The sequence below is a fragment of the Helicoverpa zea genome, chromosome 4 (assembly GCF_022581195.2).
Source record: "Helicoverpa zea isolate HzStark_Cry1AcR chromosome 4, ilHelZeax1.1, whole genome shotgun sequence".
Classification (NCBI taxonomy): domain Eukaryota; kingdom Metazoa; phylum Arthropoda; class Insecta; order Lepidoptera; family Noctuidae; genus Helicoverpa; species Helicoverpa zea.
The window spans coordinates 6,663,398-6,683,571 of NC_061455.1; the positions used below are offsets into that span (position 1 = coordinate 6,663,398).

Genomic DNA, 20,174 nt, shown 5'->3' on the forward strand with positions numbered 1-20,174 from the left:
AATCAACACCACTATTTTGTCTAAATACATATTTGCTATTTTCCACTTAAAACTTGTTTTTATTATTTTAAAAATAAAATCTCGCAAAGCACTTAAATTAGAACAGTTTTCTTTCACATGAATGCATGGGTGTCAGTTGAGTACATATGTACGAAACTTTTAATGACTTATAAGGGTGACTTCACCACCGGGTCGCGGCTTTCGGCAGACTGCTCTGATAATTGTGATCTTTGAAGCCGCTGCGGAGATCGCGAGTCACGTCATCCCCTGATTACATCCAGTCCCACCCCCTGAGTGGGACGACAGCATGCAGGGTGCGCGCGTGCGAGCGAGACAGCCCTGATCCCATCTTGTGTCCCGGTCCACAGGCTACATTGTCAGGGCAGCGGTCGCTACGTATCTGACTGAATTACATACGACCATAATGGATGCATTACGTTATCAAGTAAAGCGATTTTTTGTGCTATGGCTTAACTTGTAGAAATACATGAATTCTACTCATTTTTAAAGTAATTTTGACGCCGAGACAAAATAGATTTTTTTTTAATACATTTCAGAATTAATTAATTTATGTTAAAAAATGCTTTGTTAACCATGTATTATTAACAAATATCGTACATTTTACAGTTACTTATCTTTGTAATGCTCCTTTCACATTTTGGGTCCTCTATCATCGATTCTACTACTAGAATAGACACAATAACTAAAAACAACCACCGATTATGAAACAAAAGCAACGCAAACAATTTTCTTTTACGAACTATCAGTACAGTAAACATTAAAATGTCAAGTTAGATCACGGGGTGAGCGAGGCAGCTTAATTGGCTGGGCGGCGGCATCGGCCAATGAGCGCGCGGCTCGCGACCGGAGGGCGGGCCGTAGCTTTCGAGTTACGAAGCGAAGTCGCCACGTGAACACTTGAATACGACAAGGATGCTGGTCTAATGAACGTGCTAACATCTAAGATACACGCGCTTACGATCTTTTATTTGATCGCACGGGGAATGTTTGTGCTCACACCTTGAAGTTTCGTAGTGATTGTTTTTTGTTTCCCACAGGTTGCACGTACTTACTTATGACTTGGATGGATCAGGATTTACGTCTTTTTCTATTATTTTTCTTAATTTTTGAGTTTGCCTACTCTATTCGTTGATAAAAACTGTGTATTAGGTATATTACGCTTGCAGGTAATTTTAAAATGAGTATATTTTGGAAGGTTTTGCAGCTGAAAAAGAGATCAAAATGCAAATCATTTTCAGAAGTTTTTTGAAGCTCATTAGGTCAGATTAAGGAAAAATCTGCAAAAAAAATCAGTTCTCAAACCATCCCTTTAAAAAACAATGGCACAATCACCATCCAACCCAAGTACACTTATTAGCAAAAACAATTGCACAGGTTTCCACCCTATATTTTGTAGTTGAATCCCAGCGATTATATAGAGTATTATGGAGTACCGTGGAGTATTGTGGAGCATGTTGTTTCAACGCGCCCGTCGGCGTAATCCGCGACCGACCGCCGGCGACCGGCGACCCGCGGCCGCACGCGAGCGCTGGCCGTTCGCACTTCGCACTCAAGTGCGCATAATCTAGGGATATGCAACCAGCGTTTGTGCTGTGCTGTTTTTATTTTTAATATTTTATGCGGTTGCTTTCCAAATTAATAGCTTCTTATTGTCAAGGTTTTCAGAAAATGAGGTTGGCTATGCAAAAAAATTATAATAATTTTACATCAATTAATTTATAATATAATATTGAATTAGATAACATTACCAATGATGCCCTACTTTTAACTTGACTTAAAAATAGAGCATTCATCCATCCTCCGAGCCTTTTTCCCAATCATGTTGGGGTCGGCTTCCAGTCTAACCGGATTCAGCTGAGTACCAGTGCTTTACAAGAAGCGACTGCCTATCTGACCTCCTCAACCCAGTTACCCGGGGACTTAAAAATAGAGCATTATGATTTAAAATTATTTATTAATAAAACACTATTTCAAAAGCGATTTTCTCAATATTTATTGAAAGTAGTAGCAATATTCATTAAAATCTCCAATGATTCTGAACAAACTGATAATAGTAAACAAAACATAATACGGAGTTATGTGTAAATGATGATAATTTGATGATGAAAACCCAATACTTAGGTACATACGTTCCAAGAATTAAATTCGTTAATCAAGTTCGTCTTCGACGTTTCAAAAAATTCTCACGGGAAATGTCCCACAAAACTCCCACACAGATTTTTCATTTAATAACCAATTAAAACATTTTTTATTCACATAAACACTTGAGGTTTGAAAGTACTTAATTCCTTTGTAGATTTTATTATGACGAATGTTAATTTTAGAATAGAAAACATATGCGTTCGTGACAAAAAGGAATATAAAGGGGTGAGGGCTCCGCGTTATGAAAAGTACTTGAAAAGTTTAAAATTGTATAATGTGCGCGTGACCATTCCTTTGTTGAATGATGCCCCTTTTAAGTTCTATCAACAACGTGAACTGGGCGAATGTTTGTCATTTATTATTTTTTAAACAAGCATGTGATTGTTCAAGGTGTTTAAGCACGCAATCGAATGGCACGACTATCCTGATTAATCCTGATAGTTAGGTTTCTATTTTACTAGGTAGGTCTCTTTCACACACATTTCATTAGAAAGAAAAGGTGCCTAAAACACTTATTGGATTATAAAAAATATTTTTTCACTATTCATAAGAAGCTCAAAGAGATTCCAACTGCATGTTAAGAATGTTAACGCACAGTTAAACAAGTAATCTGTGGTTAAACTCAAATAGAAGTACCTAATGGAACAGAAACATTGAATCTCGATACACTTCATTACAAACGATTCCACATTCAAAAACAAAGCATCTCTTTAAATTCAGTAACCAGCTCCATAAATCCGTTCTAAGCTGCGATATAATCAGTCACACATTATGTACCTCTATCCAGACAGTACGCAATATACGCGTAGTACGCTGATTACCGAATCGTGGCACTCCACTCGCCATTATGTTGTAACGCAGATGATCTGTCAGATGTAAAACGACAACTCATTCGACATCGAGACACTCTCACACTTCACTGAGCGTCATTAGGGGTGGAGGAGCTACGAAGGTATTGCGGTTTGGATGTGGTTTGTGAATTTTGCTTGTCTTTTTAAAACATGTTTTATTTTTGTTTTTTAGTTAGATCTTGTTGGTCCAGTTATCGTTGCTGCTGCTTGTATACTCATAAAAAACCATGAAACAATTACGCAATATTAGAAATAATTTATTTTATTTCAGATATTGAAAATAGGTTCTTAAGGGTGCGTCCACATCTGGCGAATGCGCCGCGAATGCGCAGCACGCGAGCCGATCGCGAGCTGTCCGCGAGCTGCGCGCGTGCAGTCACTGCAATAGTTCGGTGCGCCTCTTTAGCGCAACTCACGCAAGGCTCGTATAGAGCGCGCGAGCGGCGCGCGATCTGCGCGCAATCAGTTCTCGCCCTTAGGCCGCTGCCTCGAATTTTGCGGGCAGCGGGGCGGCAGCGGCGGCGGCGCGGGAGCGGCAGGATCTTACGCGTATAATCAAATGGACCGGCCCTCGAATACAGCGGCGCGGGAGCGGGCAACGAGCGGTGAGCTCCATTCAAAACGGTGACCGAACGCGCCGCCGCCGCTGCCGCCCCGCTGCCCGCAAAATTCGAGGCAGCGGCCTTACAGTTCCGTATATTGGCTCAGTACTATCGAAGATGGCAGACGTCGCGCGCCGCCTGCGCGCCGCTCGCGTGCGGCGCTTAGGTCGCGCGCGAGCTGCGCGCGGGCGGCGCAGAAGCGGCGCACGAACAAAAATGCACGCGCGCAGCTCGCGGACAGCTCGCGATCGGCTCGCGTGCTGCGCATTCGCGGCTCATTCGCCAGATGTGGACGCACCCTAAGGTTTTAAATTAATGCACCTAATGCATAAATAGGTAATTCCTTGACCAAGTGACAGGTAGTTTATACAGTGTATATGAAAACGTTTAATAAAGCCATATTATCAATGCACATAATAGACATCGAATAAACGTCAGTAGGTATGCAGAATCACAATTCACATTGCAAAATATTAAGTCGCTTACAAGATGCCCGCTCCACATTTCATAGCCTGCATGTATCGCGACTGTGTGGTGCTTTTAGCGGTGCGATGCTACGCACCTGTGGTGGGTGCCACTAATGCCAGTAGGTGCTTGGTGACAAATGAGCACTACCAGTAAAAATCGCGGCATTTCAACCGTTCCCGCAGTATTTGGCTGAATTAATTCGTCTCGCGATGTCTCTTAGAACGTCGCGATCTAATGACGACATTAGAAGCGGTAGAATTGGCACCGTGACCTAATTTCGTTTAAGGATTTCGGTTTATGTTTCTTTGATTATGTAACTGGAAAATTTTATCAAAACTCCCTGATTTAATACCAGAAAAATTGTATGCTGTTGGATGACATCTGACCCAGATATAAGAATATATTTGCACAACATTTTTGCTCAATAAAATTATAGCTGCAATAAAATAATGTGCACTATACAGTTAAATAAAAAATAATAGTCCTGATGAAAAAGCTTTAACCGCGTAGCGCGCTCGTAGCCGTGTCTATCGGTTACTACGGCGTAGCGCACTCGTAGCAGGCACTTAGCTGGTCGCCCCGGGCGTTCTGATTTATGTGCCGGCTACACCCAGTCGCGACAATTCATTTCAATTAACGCTCACTGCGCCCCCAGCGGTCCACCCTCATATAACATTCATAATTATAAAACGTTACACCTCTATTTGATGATAATATTGTGAAACAAATTAATTACAAAACTTATTGTATTTCAGTCCTTACAGGGAATATACGTACTTTATCATGGATTATTCAATGATGTATTACTAAATCTAATTATTTTACAGTATTTCAGTTTTGTAAGTGACCAACTTAATAAAATAAGTCCTACCAAAGCTAAATAACTTCTTTCTCCCCTTCCCTAAGTCGTAATTTACCAGAAAATATCACCAAAAAAAAAAGAAAAACAAAATCATCAATCGTGCGCTAAACGGTTTACACAGCGAATCCCGATCATTGGTGAGAATTCATTTGTTCGTTAAAAGCGTGACAATAGCGAAATCCGTGGCGGAGCGACGACGCGCGATGCTCTGCAAACAGCCAGCTCGCGAAAAAGTCCTTTTAAAAATGTTGCGGCACGTACGGGTGGGAAGGCACCCATTACTGTGAAGTGGCGATTGTTGGTTTAAAGATTTAGCTGCAAACGAGGAAACAGAACGCAGCTAGATGTACGCAGAGTTATAGCGCTGGAATTGAATATTTGGCTCTTTCAAATATGTACCTAGATGTTTCATTTTCTGTATTCGGTAAAGAGGAATACATTTTATCATTACGATAAAGTTGGCAGAAACTGTGCATTTTGAGGATGATAAATGGTTTTGAAAAATTATTCAATCAAATCTTTTTATCTTAATATAAATGCGTCGTAATTATACCTCTGGTCTGGTCTGTACCTTTCAGTTTACTTTTAATTTGTAGAATAAGTGGGTGAATAAACTAAGAAACAAAGGACATATCTATCAAGTAGCATCATAAAATGTTTTCCGGTTGAGATGATAAAAAAATATTACGTTCAATATTTCAGATAATATAATTTTATGTCTTTTCCAGATAGTATAATCTGCGTGCCGCCTTTGTACCTAATTGCTCACTCACAATCTCTCGTAATACCGCATTTAGACAGGCGAGGTGAATGCGATGCCCACAAATGTTTACTCGTACAAATAGACCAGCTTTAGCTATTGTCATACAACTTATTAAACTAGGATAGATAAAAATAAAATACAATTTAAAATAAAGTCATTTATAAACACAGAATAAATGTAAAAATATGATAATTAGTTACTTTTACACTTTGGTTAAAATATTAAATATTGTCCATTATCTTACTATCACAAAGATATAGATATTATTATTTACTAGCTTCTGCCAGCGGTTTCACCCGCATCCCGTGGGAACTACTTCCCGTACCGGGATAAAAAGTAGCCTATAGCCTTCCTCGATAAATGGGCTATCTAACACTGAAAGAAATTTTCAAATCGGACCAGTAGTTCTCGAGATTAGCGCGTTCAAACAAACAAACTCTTCAGCTTTATAATATTAGTATAGATGTACATCGATTTATAATAGATTTATTTACAAGATACAAGAAGATTCTATGACTTAGATACGAAATGACTTACCTAAGTAATATTTTTAACGTATTTTCTTTTTATCAGTTTCTATTTCTGACACAAGAACATGACCAGCAATCTTAGAAAACAAAAGCAGAACGCTCCCTTTCTTTTCTCAACCGGATTTTTATCGGCATTTATTTTATTTACTAGAAATTATTAGCATTTGAACTCCTGTTCTAATTTTAAATACACTGGTATGGCGATTCTAGAACATTACTGGTTTATTAAGCTGTACTATAGAGATAAACACTCTGGTCCGTAGCTGTGGAGTTAGCAGGTATGTTGGCCAGTCTGGTAATGATTTCTTCGTACGTGTCGATGCCATCGTTGAAGACAGACACGGCAAGATGTTCGTCCACGGCATGGAGAAGCATCTCAGTGTTGGGCATGGGGGAGAAGCCGAAAGCTGGGTAGCCGGCGTTACGCACGTGACGAGCGTCCGTCGAGCCGGGCGGCAGCGTCGGTACAATTGTGATGCCACTGTTGGACCACAAAAAATAAATGAAATTACATATATGGCCATTTACTACTATGTATTAACTACGTGGAGCGAAAGTCAAGCCTATGCTACTTATGAGGTTTTTCTGTAACGACTCTTTTATTTGGAATCAAAGCAAATATTTAAGATGTATAGTTATTTTTCTTAAAAGAGTGTCCAAGGAGTTTCTTGTGGACTCTTCTTTCTTTGTGAGACCAACTTTTTGGAACTGTGCAACTAGTGTAACGTTTCATAAGCGTCTGCAATGCTATTTGAAATTAAAATATTTGACTTTGTTGTCAGGCAAATAGAATGAACATACTATGAAAATAAAAAAAAACTTACAGATCCTCGGCTGCTTCAGTGATAGCGACGTAGTAAGGGTTGGTGGAGTTGGCGACAGTCGCTGGAGACTGCTGATTCTTCAAGATGTAAGTCAGGGTTATGTTGTCACCAGCCTCTGAGATCCATTCACGAAGCTGTCAACAAAAATCATTAGATAAAAATATATTTAACACATTGATAAATTATTTGATACTTAGTTGTAAAACTTACTTGAGCATCGAATGCTTCTTCGTTGAGTGTAGTACTCAAACGTATATCGAAGACAAGGCTTATTTCGCTCGGGACCACATTGTTGGCTGTTCCACCCTGTCGATAAAAATAATATTATTATCTTTATACCTACATACAATATCGATATCATTGGCGAGAAATTGCAGGAAAATCTACCACTGTTACTAATTATTTCACCTGGAACAAATTTATCTACTCCCTGCTAATTTTTCAAATATGTTATTGGATACAAATTCTACATATTTAACAGTAATCCAGCATTAGTTATGTCCAGCTCTATATTATTTGGTTCTTAAATACGTACGCTCACTATGTTGAGGTTGATAGAAGTGTATCCGCCAGCCGCAGTCGGGAGCGCGGTGGCTGCTATTTCGTACTGTTCGTCTCTGAACTGGAACAACCTGTTTACCACGTTGTTGCACTGTAAAGGGAAATTATGTTAAAGTAATAAATAAAAATAAGCTATAACTGTGTTATTAATATTGGGTATTCACAATCATTTGTCATTGTGAATGGATAATGTATTGAGGATCATGATAAGTCTCATACTGCCTGTTCTATTCACAATGAAATAACCCTTTCCATATTATACTACATCTATGAAAAGTAAATTAACGAATTCTAACATATTTTTACTGCAGCAATACCTTGCCAGTAGCGGTGTCATTCGTCGCAGGGAAACTGGAACCATGACCAGACACGCCATGGCAAGTGACTTGTATCTCTGTAAATAACAAAACAAGTGATTTCATATTATAATGGCCCCGCGGACAATTTACCTTACCAACTGCGAAGGAATTTTTCAAAACGGTTATGTAGTTGCGGAGCCTTCAGGGAAAAATGAAAACTATATCATTCTAATATTAGTTTTAAGATTGAATGTTTTTCAGATACTTACGCCAAACAACTTTGTCTTGATAGAAGAGTGCGATCATAGGTGCAGGGAATGGGGAGCCTTCATCGAGCTCTACACCCACATTCATGGAAGCGAAGGTATCAGTCTGCAAGAATGGAATCATACCAGATTCCGCTCCTACCTCCTCATCTGTAGAAAAATGATAGATATTATTTAGTAAAAAATGCAGTTCTAATGCCTATCTCTATTACTTAAAATGGATTGTTGAATAAAATACATTGTTGGCAGATAGCTTGAATGGTCTCGTGCATCAATATTAGGTATCCGGAAGGTAACAGCCCGACAGCTTAGCAAAGTGCGGGAGCTATCTTAACAACTGAGAAGAAACCCTCTTCAATTTCTTTGAATTTTCTATTGCTAAAATCATGTCTGGTATAGACAATAACTTCTGTGTGATTTGCTCACTCACCTGGCATGAGAGTCATATAAATGTCTCTGAGCAGCGTAACGTTGTTTTCCTTGAGCCTCCTCAGCGCTGAGTAGTATTGTATGGACACCGACTTCATATCTTGCGTCCCTCGGCCCCATATGACGCCGTCGTCGTCGATGTGGCCAAGGAAAGGACCGTATTTCCAGCCATCCTGTTAAAAAAATAACCTGAGTCATTGCAATCAAAATGCTGTCTATGTCATAATTCCTACATATCTGTTACATCTTGCCGCAAAGAGTTTCACCAGTGTTAACTTAGGTATTACTTTACGCACCCGAGTAAAGTCTACATTCGGATAAGCTTATTACATATATGGCCCTTCTCGATATTTGGCTATGTAACACTGAGATAATTTTTTAAATCGGTCAAAAAGTTCCTGCGATTATATTACCTACCGCGTTCTAGCAAGCTATCAAACTCAAATTCTTCAGCTTAAAATATTGGTAAAGATAGTTTTGCCTTAGTTTTACCTACATCACTTGTGTTTGTTGTAATGTAGAATTTCTTAAATTAATGTCTCGTTTCTTATTGTTATCTACCTTTATTCAAATGTCGAATGTGCCAACGACATTATGATAACGCTACCAGTTAAATTGCTATTGTCATTTTACAATTATTGCATAGTAAAACAATATAAAAACTGATAACTGACTTATTCAGTTACATTTTATTAGTACCTAGGAACCTGTAGGTATGAAATGATAACACTTAAATATGGGTGTGGTAGGTAACGATTTATGGATTAGAAATGACTTTTGACTCCCGTTTTATCACGCTTAGGTATATTCTTGGTGTCTTGTCCTAAAATGGCAACCTTGTCTAATCAAAGCTGTCAGTGCTGAGCTTTACAGATAGTTAGGTGGGTCCATAACATAGATTTAAAATAGGTTCGCGCCCTGGTCCATAACGCCATGTTATTCAAATATGTAGCTCTTAGTGCTAAAATGTATGCTTATAAACGTACCTCGAAACTAGCAGGAACGACATCCATATGCGAGTTGAGCATAATGCTGGGTTGGCTGCTATCCGTCCCTGGCCACTTGAGGACCAGTATGGGGAAGCCTTCCACCAGCTCGTGAGTTTCGATACTCACATCGGCTAGTTCGGCTAATGCAGTCCAGAATTCTACTGCCGGCGCTGTATATAAAAAATATGATTAAGATCTGCTAATTTAAGGGTGAGTTGCGCAATTTAACTATAACAATAACCAAACTATGACCAGCAGTGAAGTGACCGCCCATTGGTCAAAATGGAAAATTGGAAAATGGTTCGGTTATCGTTATAATTAAATGGTGCCACTCACCTTTGTTCTTAGGTTTTGCGTTAAAACATTTATATCATCAAGTAAAGAATTAGATACTTTGTTTTCGAACAACCTTGTCTTATTGAAATTCCAAATAATTCAAGGTTGTAATTTCCTTTTGTAAAACCTTCGTAAATGAGAAAAAATAATGTTCTTACTAAGATCATTATATGTGGTGGTGTTGATCTGTATGTACGCCTGCAGCAGCTCTATGGGGGTGCTGTTGGCATAGCTGTTCGCGTCGCAAGCTGCAGAGCTGACCTGCAGCACTGCCAGGACTATAGATACTATGCCAATCATTGTTGCATCCTGTTAAACACACAATATCATTAATTAGGTATCTGTCACAAATACACCAAAGTTGAAATATTGAAAAGTTACCATAGTTCTAATATGATTCAGGTAAAAGTCCAGAAAAGGTACAAATAAGTTCTTTACTTTATTGTAATGATTTACTTTCTATACTTCAGTCGGTACTAAAGGTATAAAGCTATAAAATATGGCACTATTAATTAATCCTTCAAATGTAAGCTGAACTTAAGTTGATAATTTGTGAAACGGTAAGGTTATTTGATAGGTCTTCAGGATAAACTTAATATTTTCATACAGGTTTTAATTAAATTGAATATTTTTCATCAATTTGTTATTCTTCATTTTCTACGCGAACACTTACCCAGGTGACAGACAACTGCTGAATTACTCATTATCACGCGTCTATTTATTGCGAATTTAGCAAATCGGCATCAACACAGAGACCAACTCAGTCAGTTCCGAAAAAAAAAAATGTTTTTTTTATTTTTTATTGCGAAGACCAATTTGCAGGTACCTAATTTTAGCATGTATTTTTTTTAATACACAATAATTGCAAATGTACAGGTTAGCAATGTCCTGGATTTTTTCAGAATTACTTTTTGTGCTTAGTAACTTTAGTTTGCAAATTGATTTTTTTAAATGCTCTCCGAATTCGGCACTTGTTTTTGCTATCAGATTGTACATTGACTAGAGGAATGGACTAGCGTTATTAACATTGACTGATTGCTTATCTAGAAGTTAAATTTTATTGAGCTTTTATTACAATGTAGGTACAATATAAGCATAAACATTATTGTTCAGTTTTATTTGAATACGGATTTAGAATTAGAATAATGCTGATGGTTTATGCTCGGATCTCCTTTCTTCTCGATGGTTTTACCTTTTTATCGTTGAAAATTCGACTATTAAAGATTGAAATAAGTTTGCACACGAGCTTGTAACACATAAAGTATCGTGTACTGGTTTAAACGAGTACAGTTGATTTACCTAACACTTTATAACATACACGACTGATCGAGGTAATCGAGTTTAAGTGAAATTGGCCCTTTGTATAGCCATTTACTGCAAGTAGTAATATCTAACTTTATACACAGAATCACATTAAATATGACCGTTTTATGACTTAAATAGCACTTCATAAATCTACATTTATGGCGATCTGTATTTTATAATAGCTACAGTTATATTAGTTACTAAAATTTATCAAATAAAATATTAGGTATTTCGTATACTATATCATTTAAGTTAATGTAATATGAAATATAACTGAAGAGGTGCCTCACTAGCTGTTGCTCATCGTAGCATCCGTAATTCATCAGTTTTACTTACACTCACATTCATAAAATTAGTGAAGACTAATTGTTTGTGCGGTGCCACGCTTATGCCGTGGAAATTGCTTCACGTAGTTACCTACTTAACAAAAAGAAATTATTATTTTAAAAATAATCAGGGATATCACATTTGTTAGAAAAGATAGTATCTAGGTAGCTCTTATATAGTACTTACTTACTCTATTTTAGGGCAAATAAGTGAAGTTCCTAGATGGGATTTCATTAAGTACAATAAAATGATATGTATCTACTTTCTTTTATATTTACTGTTACAGCCTTTTTATCGTCCCACTGCTGGGCACAGGCCTCCTCTCACACGGAGAAGGATTGTATGGGTAGTAGGATTGAAATTGGAGGTCAACTTATTATTTTTAATTACATTTTTTACCAATACTTTTTACCCTATTTCGCAGTTGCTATCTGTCGCTTTCCTTTTAAGATCTCTGTTTCTCACTTCTTCATCTATTGTTTTGTATTCCATATCTAGTCCTGCCGGAATTTTGTCTCTAAACTGTCTTTTATAAAATAGTTCCGAGGGTGATTTGCCTGTAACAGAGTGTGGTGTACTATAAAACATCATCAAATAATTAAAAATGTCCTCTTTCCAGTTTCCGTTTTCAGATTGGCAAATTTTTAGTCGTTTTAAGACATCCCGGTTTTGCCTTTAAACTTCCCCATTCGTTTGAGGCCAATATGGGACAGCATTGTACAAAATAATTCCACATTCCTTACAATATTTCTGAAAAACCTCGCTCGTGAACTGATTTCCATTGTCACACGTCAAAGTTGCTGGATAACCTAGTCTGGAAAAAAAATCTTTTATCGTATCCAGAGAACTGATGCTACGCATTATTTTAATCTCCTTATACCGACAATAGTAAATAACAATAGTAATCAATAACAATCAACAGGTAATCGTGACTAGGAAGGGGCCCCCGACCCAAGGCTCGGCGGGAAGTGTTCGTCTTTTCCTCGGATGTGGTGGAGTAGGATTAGATACAAGTGTACAGCCTCGTTAAGCTTTTACTAGATGTTCGGCATCTTTATCAATTCTAGGCCACCACACCTTTTTTTTTTTTTTAACGACGTCAAAAATCATCAAATGACCCCTCCCGCTGTGGGTTAGCAGCGGAGAGGGAGTGTCAGACTCTTACTGACTAAAAACCATCGTGTTCCGTCTTAGGCCTTTTGTGTACCAGGGCCGCGGTATCTCTTTCGAACAACCCGCAGCCCCGGCAGGCCTTGGCCCTGCTGGGCCCCGCTGGGGTTGCTGACATCTCTTTGAGGAGCGCGTGGAACAACGCGCGCCGTCGACACGGGTCTGTCGTCTAAGTAGACAGAGGGGCGATGAGCCACCCGAACTCACCGCCCACAGACCCACGCCTACGGTGGCCGGGAGTCATCTCGCGACACCCAGCGCCCATGGTGTCTACCTGGTCCAGCGCGGCGGCCGGGATGAGAGGTGCGAACTCTCTGGCGTTCCGCCTCCTCCTTCTCGAGCATGACCGCTTCGCAGAAGGAGGCGACGGCATCCCATTCCCTCTCGCCCCGGACCATGGCCTGAACCAGGGCCGGACGCGAGAGGTCGCCGCCGCCCAAAGCCTCGACGAGGACCCGGCGGTGCCCCTCCCATGTGGGGCACACCTGGACTGTGTGGTCCACCGTGTCCTCGTGGCTGGCCGCACAATGGTGACACCCGGGCGCCTCCTCACGACCGATTCGGTGCAGGTACCTCCCGAAACAACCGTGTCCGGTGAGGACCTTTTTTTTTTTTTTTGTTGTCGCTGGGTAAAAAATGCTATTACGCATGCCCTTCCCGTCGGGGGACGGGAGAGGGGTATGTGGGGCTCCCCAGTACAGACGTTCCCGGTATACCCACTAAAAAGGCCCAGCGGCACTCCGACCTCGCCTGAGTGGAGGGGGTCTGGGAATCTACGGCGTCCAGTCCCCCACCGGCGATTGCCCGCCTTATGGCAGGCCCCTCATGCCTCCCCCCAATGGGGAGGGGTCCCTATGATGGCCGGAGCACAAGGGGCGATCCTTGTAATGCAGGCGGTGGCACCCCCGCGCCTGCCGCCTGCTGATCACCCCCCGGGGCGGATGGGGACTGGCGTTGTGGTCGCCGTCTTCCACCCCTTCTTCGTCTGCGGTGCGGCGCCGAGAGAGGGTCGTTCTCCCGCATGCGCTCTGCCGCCTCCTTCTGTGACATGACATCCTCACAGAAGGAGGCTACCGCGTCCCATGCCTCCTCACTTCCCAGCATGGCACCAATCACGCTGGGTAGCGAGAGGTCATCCCCGACCACTGCCACCAGGATGCGGCGGGGTTCAGCCCACGATGGACATACCTCGAGGGTGTGCTCTGCCGTGTCCACCTCGGCTTCGCAATGGTGGCACTTTGGAGTCTCCTCCCTCCCAATCCGGTGCAGGTACGATCCGAAGCAGCCATGCCCGGACAGCACCTGCACCAGATGCATCGAGAGGCAGCCATGCCGCCGATCGAGCCATCCGTTCAGGACAGGCCCGATGGCGCCCAGCGTCCGGCGACCGAGTCCGGTGAGGACCTGCGTCATGCGGTACGTTAGGGCGCCGTGACTCCTCCCGAGCCACTCCTCAAAGAGGGGACTTACCGCCACGATGGTGGCGTGCCCTGCACTGGGCTGCGACAGTCGCTCACTCCAGGCCACCATGAGATCGCGCCGGAGCTCCGCCCGCTGCGCGACAACTTGCCGCGGCAACGGGGTTTCCCCCCGGCGCTGAGCCTCCTCGCGCCAGTCGTACAGGCGCAAGAAGACCCTCGCCTCCAGATCCCACGGTGGCAGTCCAGCAAGTAGGCCAGCTGCTTCGCGGGAGATCGTACGGTACCCCGGATTAGCCTAATGGCTATCACCCTTTGGGGCACGTTCAGGTAGTGTACAGCCCGCGGCCGTACCGAACGTGCCCATACCGGGGCCCTGTAAAGGGCCATGGACCGCATGACCCCCGCGTAGAGTTTAAGGCAGGGGGCGTTTGGGCCGCCCAGGTTGGGCAGGAGCCGCTTGAATGCAGCACCGCTGCCTTCTCCAGTTTGGGGCCCAAACGTCGGAAATGCTCGACGAAGTTCCACCGGCTGTCGAGGACGAGTCCCAGGTATTTCATCGCCCTCTCGACGCCGATGGTAACCCCCCCCACCGTGACTTGGGAGCCTGAAGGTGGCGCGTTCCGAAGCCCATGAAAGCACATGGCCTCGGATTTGTGCAAGGCCACCTCCAGTCCCAGCAGCTGGATCCTCTCGATGACTATCGCAACCCCGCGCGTCATTATGTCGGCCGCCTCCTGGTGCGACCTCCCTTGTGCCAGAACCAGCGTGTCGTCAGCGTAGCAGACCACGCTGACGCCGCTAGGGAGGTCGGCGCGCAGCACCCAGTCGTAGCCGATGTTCCACAAGAGCGGCCCCAGAACCGACCCCTGATGTCGTGCGGAACACCGCACGACATCTCTCGCCGGTTCCATTCCCCATTGTGACCAGGATAGATGACCTATCCGACAGATAGGCCTCGACCACGCGACGAAGGTAGGTCGGCACCCGGTGATACCGGAGTGCCTCCCTAATGCAACTCCAGGGAAGGGTGTTGAAGGCGTTGGCGATGTCAAGAGACACCGCCAAGACGACCCCCCCCCCCCCGGGACACAGCATCCCCCGTCGTGAGAGCTCTCACGCGCATGATGGCGTCCACCGTTGAGCGCCCCCTGCGGAAACCAAACTGGTGGTCCGCAAGGTCCGGCCCTATCCCCCCAAGGTGCGCGACGAAGGGGTGTGCGACAACTCGCTCAAAGAGCTTGCCCACCTCGTCGAGCAACACGATGGGCCGGTATGCGGACGGAGAGTCCGCAGGGCAGGCCACCACACCTTAGTTCTAAGACGAGCCTTCATCGCCACTATGCCTGGATGGCCTTCATGGGCCGCTTCCAGTACCTGTTGACGGAGATTACCGGGTATGACTATTCTAGTTCCGCGAAGAAGAATGTTCCCATTAAAACATAGCTCATTTTGTATATTTTTATAATAGTTAATAGAATCGTGCCAGTCATTATTAAAAATATCCTCTTTGACCGCGCCTAACCCCACAGGAGAGGCATCAGCGATAATCTGAGTTGTGTCAGAGGGATTGTAATAACCTAAAGTTTTAATATTAGAAATGCTTTCTTTTAGAGCTTCAAACGCCTATCTTGTTTGGAAGTCCAAAATTGTTGAACGTTTGCTGACTTTCCAAATTTTAGCCGTAACAGTTCCCGTAAAGGTTCAGTAAGGGTGGCTACGTTAGGAATCCATTTACTTACAAAGTTAACCAACCCTAAAAAGCTTTGAATTTCTTCAGTAGTATTTGGTATTCTACTAGTCTTAATTGCTGTCAAATATTTTTCAAGCGCCCTAATGCCCTTAGCTGAAAGTACATGACCAGAAAATTGAATAGTTAGAGTTTTATATATGCATTTATTTTTATTTAATAAAACGTCATTTTCCTTTAAAACTCGTAGCACCTTACTTTACCTTTCGTTATGCTATTTTACTGTAGCACCATGTACAACAATATCATCGATAAAATTGAATGTGCCTTCGCAACCTAACAACATTTTTTCTTTGAGAACTGGAGCCATTGGTGATACCCACGGTGAAGGTTCATTTACTTCCTCGATGATATCTGCTTCTTTAAGTTCCTTTAATTTCCTAGCAAGCTTTTCTTCTAAAGGGATAGGAACCCTTCTGTATGGTTGAACCACTGGTTTAACTTTTTTGTCTATTGGAATCTGGACAGTCACTCCTTTGAACTTCGGAAAAGCTTTTTCTAAGGGTACATCATTGCTAACAGCATTAATTTGAAATCCAATTTTAAGTATGCCTAATTGAATCGCAGTTTCTTTGCCCAATAGATCACGTGTACCGTTTCTGATGACATAAACAGTGCATTTTATACTATTATGACTACCAACTGAAATATCTGCTTCAAAAGAGCCCATAATGTTCAAGGGTTCTTTACTTCCGTAGGAAATAAGTATCTTATTAGGTTTGCGTACTTGATTAGAAAATTTTACGCTATTCTCTTTTAAGAATTGCCATGTTTTGTCAGTAACAATATTGCATTTACTTCCTGAAACTATTAACATGTCAACGCTAACTCCCCCTAAATTGCACTGAATAGTTTCGTCTTCATCTAGATGGAAAATATACTCAATTCGGGACTTATCTATTTCCTTCTCTTCTACTTCATCGGCCTTACTTTTTGTATTTTCTTCTTCATCCAGGTTGAAAATGTAGTCAATTTCAGTTCTATCAGCGTATTTTTTGGTTCCTAGTCTTGGTTTTTTGTCTGTCGTCTCTGTCTTGCTGTTTGATAATTTTCTTTTCTGTCGGGTCCTACAATGTTCATGGAAATGACCGATGAAGCCACGCCTTACCTACACATCTTTTATTTTTTGCTGGACATTTTGTGTCATTATAAAAATGGGAAGAGCTTCCACATCTAAAACATTTTGTGTTTGATGATTGTTTTTGTAAATGTTTATTATATCTTTTCTTGTTATTAATTACTGCTTTGTTAAAATTGTTTCCATCTTTCGTGTTTATCGTTTTAAATTGTTCTAGTTGCCGAGTTACAACCTGTAATGCATTTGCTTTACTAATGATTTCGTCTAGTGTAATTTTATCGCCACATCCAAAATTTTTTTTTTAGGTGTACACCTTATCATAACTATGATTCCATCAATGTAAATTGTGCAAGCATATAAGTAGGTAAATTAAAAATAGGTAATTTTGTTAATGATGTAGCAAAATAATAAGTATTTAACCTTAATACACATAGTTTTTTACCTCGTAAACTGAATTGTTATTACTTTCTGAATTTATTACTAATTATAAATACACATACTTATTGAAAAATACGGAATTGTAATAATTATGCGGGTAATTATTGTAATTTCCATTCAATCGGTTTTTTCTTTGTCGGTGATTCGGTCGAAGATCACGAAGCCGCCCTAAGACCACGTGTAAGATGAGGTGTCGAAAGACATGAAGGAGTGCCAGGTATCCGAGACCGATGTCGTAGATAGAGCGAAGTGGAGAAGACAAAAGAGGAAAGCTGACACCACCACCATATGGGATAAATAGCTGGAAAGAGAGAGAGAATAATTATGCGGGAAGGTATGAATTAATCTTTTAAAAGAATTGTAAATACCACTATGGTCAACGTAAAGATTATGACAGTAATTTGTATAGAGAAGTAAAATAGATACATTGTAAATATGTATTTTCTTTTTTAATTTTATTGTATGTACTTAAGATCGTTATTACATTCGATATTAATTTAACATAAATATGTCATCAGTAAAGAGGAACTGGTTCTATTTATACGTGCACAATAACATTTTCTTTTTCATAGTTTTGTGTTTGCCTTCATTTATTTTCACCAAGCCATTAAATAGATACTTAGATTCGTTTACCATAAATCTTTGTTTACGCATTAACCCGTTACGTATTATTTTAAATGCTTATGTGTATAGTGACAATGAGTGTTAATATTTTAATCATTGTTCATACTCTTATTTGTTATCAATTTGTACAACGAATTCATACGCAAACTACTGGTAAGCAACAATTAATTATACTTATTTCTTCCTCTGTTTTCTTTCTTTTTTTCATGGACATAATGTACTCACTTTTATCCTCGTCGCCACTTGTACTGACTGGATAGCAAATAAAACAAACTTTTAGACTGGAGTGAATCTAGTATATGCTCAGCCCTGGACGCGCCCGCTCGCGGCCACGGTTGTTGCACGACTAATACTATACACTACAAAACAATATTCGCATTTGTATCAGGATATCACATTTGTCAGAAAAGATAGCATCTAGGTAGCTCTTTGTTACTTACTCTATTTTAGGGCAAATAAGTGAAATTCCTAGACGTGATTTACGCAGTGAATTTTAGCTAATTGGTCAACTTGCGGTACCTAGCCGTAATTTAATAATTAACTATATAGCTACAAGTTAAATCATCTACAAATGGGCCAATCGTTGCCCAGTGTACTATTTGACGGTACACTATTATTCGTCACTTAATACAATTTTCTCTGATTGGTCGACAACATAGAGCTTTTAACCAATCAACGTACACCTCGCCTTTCTCGCATGATTTAACGGCAAGACGCCGTAAATTAATCAACTTACTAAAATACATACGTTAAATAGTACATTTCAAATGTTTATTATTTTCCGAGACCAACGTCATCCGCTACATGGCGCTAGACCACCGCACAGCCGACTATTTAAAAGCAGGAACAGTTTTCTCGCCAGTGTAGCCCCAGTTAAAGATGCTCCTAAGACCCGCAACGAACAATGGGAAGAACTTGCTCTGCCTGACTTCCGTGGAACGGCTTCCACCAGGTTACGACCAACCGTGGCCTGTATGGAAGTCTCTTAACAGGCTACGTGCACAGGTAGGCAGGTGCAGGGAAAACCTATGTAAGTGGGGCTACACTGACGACAATAGCTGCGGGTGTGGTGCCATACCACAAACCATGCGGCACCTTCTATGCTGCCCACTATGCCCCGACAGCTGCATACTGGATGATCTTTATAACGCTACTGGCAATGCCGTATGCGTAGTGAAATATTGTTCCTCCAAAATTTAAGTTGCCATCGACTCGCCAAGAAGAAGAAGAATTTTCCGAGAGTTGATCAACTACCTAAAAAGTTGATCAACTTACGAGTCTTGTTATTTTCCGGTGACATATCTAAATAGTAGTATGAGGATAGGTACCTATGCTTTAAAATTTTTCTTATTTTTTAAAGTTTCCATTTACCTATTTAATAATTTTTTATCATAATTTTGGCAAGTACCTAACTGATATATCTAATTAGGTATCTAGCTTGTGATTGCAACAAAGTTTGAATAATAAAAAAAATTCAGTACCTTTTTCATTCAGTAAATCTTTGACTGGTGATAAAAAGTTGACGCTGGGTAGGTACAAAGTACTAAAAAAAATCCAAAAACGATCTTCAGTTAGCACTATAAAAAAAACTATCACAAAAGAGTTTAGAAAAAAAAGCAATTCTACGTTTGTATCTTAGTTTGGCTTTACATCTAAAACGCTACTGGTATTATGTAAACATTTGCAATTTATAGAGTTCGTTAGACGAATAAGAAACCCTTTCAAATAGTAGATAGCAATCCTTTGAATGACTACAAAATATTTGGGTCAGTTTCACGTTTGTATTATTGGTCAGAATTTCCATATTTTTAGTTTATACCTATTGATAAATGAGACCAGTTATATTATAGGTACCAAGGGGTATCGGGTAGCCCGGAGTTGAGAAGGTCAGACAGGCAGTCGCTCCATGTAAAACACTGATAGGTATTCAGCTGCATCCGGCAAGACTGGAAGCCGACCCCAACATAGTTGGAAAAAGGCTAGACAGATGATATTATCTTATTAAATCTGAAGTTTACATATTTTCTACTGAACCTCTCCGCAGAATTTGGTTTATGTTGATGATTTCATTATCAAGGCAGCAGATGAAAAATGTCAAATACGTTATCATTATCTTTAGAT

General features: G+C 41.0%; 1 protein-coding gene and 1 long non-coding RNA gene across 5 annotated transcripts; both read right to left on the bottom strand.

Annotated features, from left to right (window-relative positions):
- Positions 1 to 5,851: 5,851 nt before the first annotated feature.
- LOC124630081 (aminoacylase-1-like) lies at positions 5,852 to 19,677 on the bottom strand. Of its 4 annotated transcripts, none has more exons than XM_047163803.1 (11): positions 19,535 to 19,659; positions 11,585 to 12,132; positions 10,102 to 10,252; positions 9,605 to 9,777; positions 8,620 to 8,791; positions 8,193 to 8,339; positions 7,942 to 8,018; positions 7,599 to 7,715; positions 7,274 to 7,369; positions 7,064 to 7,197; positions 5,852 to 6,720 (listed from the first exon to the last, which is right to left on the bottom strand). In XM_047163803.1, the coding sequence occupies exons 2-11, from the start codon at positions 11,594 to 11,596 to the stop codon at positions 6,465 to 6,467; spliced, it is 1,335 nt and encodes a 444-aa protein (XP_047019759.1). In that variant the 5' UTR covers positions 11,597 to 12,132; positions 19,535 to 19,659; the 3' UTR covers positions 5,852 to 6,464. The 4 variants fall into 4 exon arrangements, with proteins under 4 accessions (XP_047019759.1, XP_047019761.1, XP_047019758.1 ...); XM_047163805.1 differs by lacking the exon at positions 19,535 to 19,659 and having other exon boundaries at positions 11,591 to 11,665; positions 11,988 to 12,450; XM_047163802.1 differs by lacking the exon at positions 19,535 to 19,659 and having other exon boundaries at positions 11,585 to 11,665; positions 11,988 to 12,450.
- Positions 17,375 to 18,651, bottom strand: LOC124630082. The gene is made up of 2 exons (XR_006984374.1): positions 18,279 to 18,651; positions 17,375 to 17,730 (listed from the first exon to the last, which is right to left on the bottom strand). It is a non-coding gene; the product is annotated as an uncharacterized LOC124630082 (long non-coding RNA).
- Positions 19,678 to 20,174: the final 497 nt, after the last annotated feature.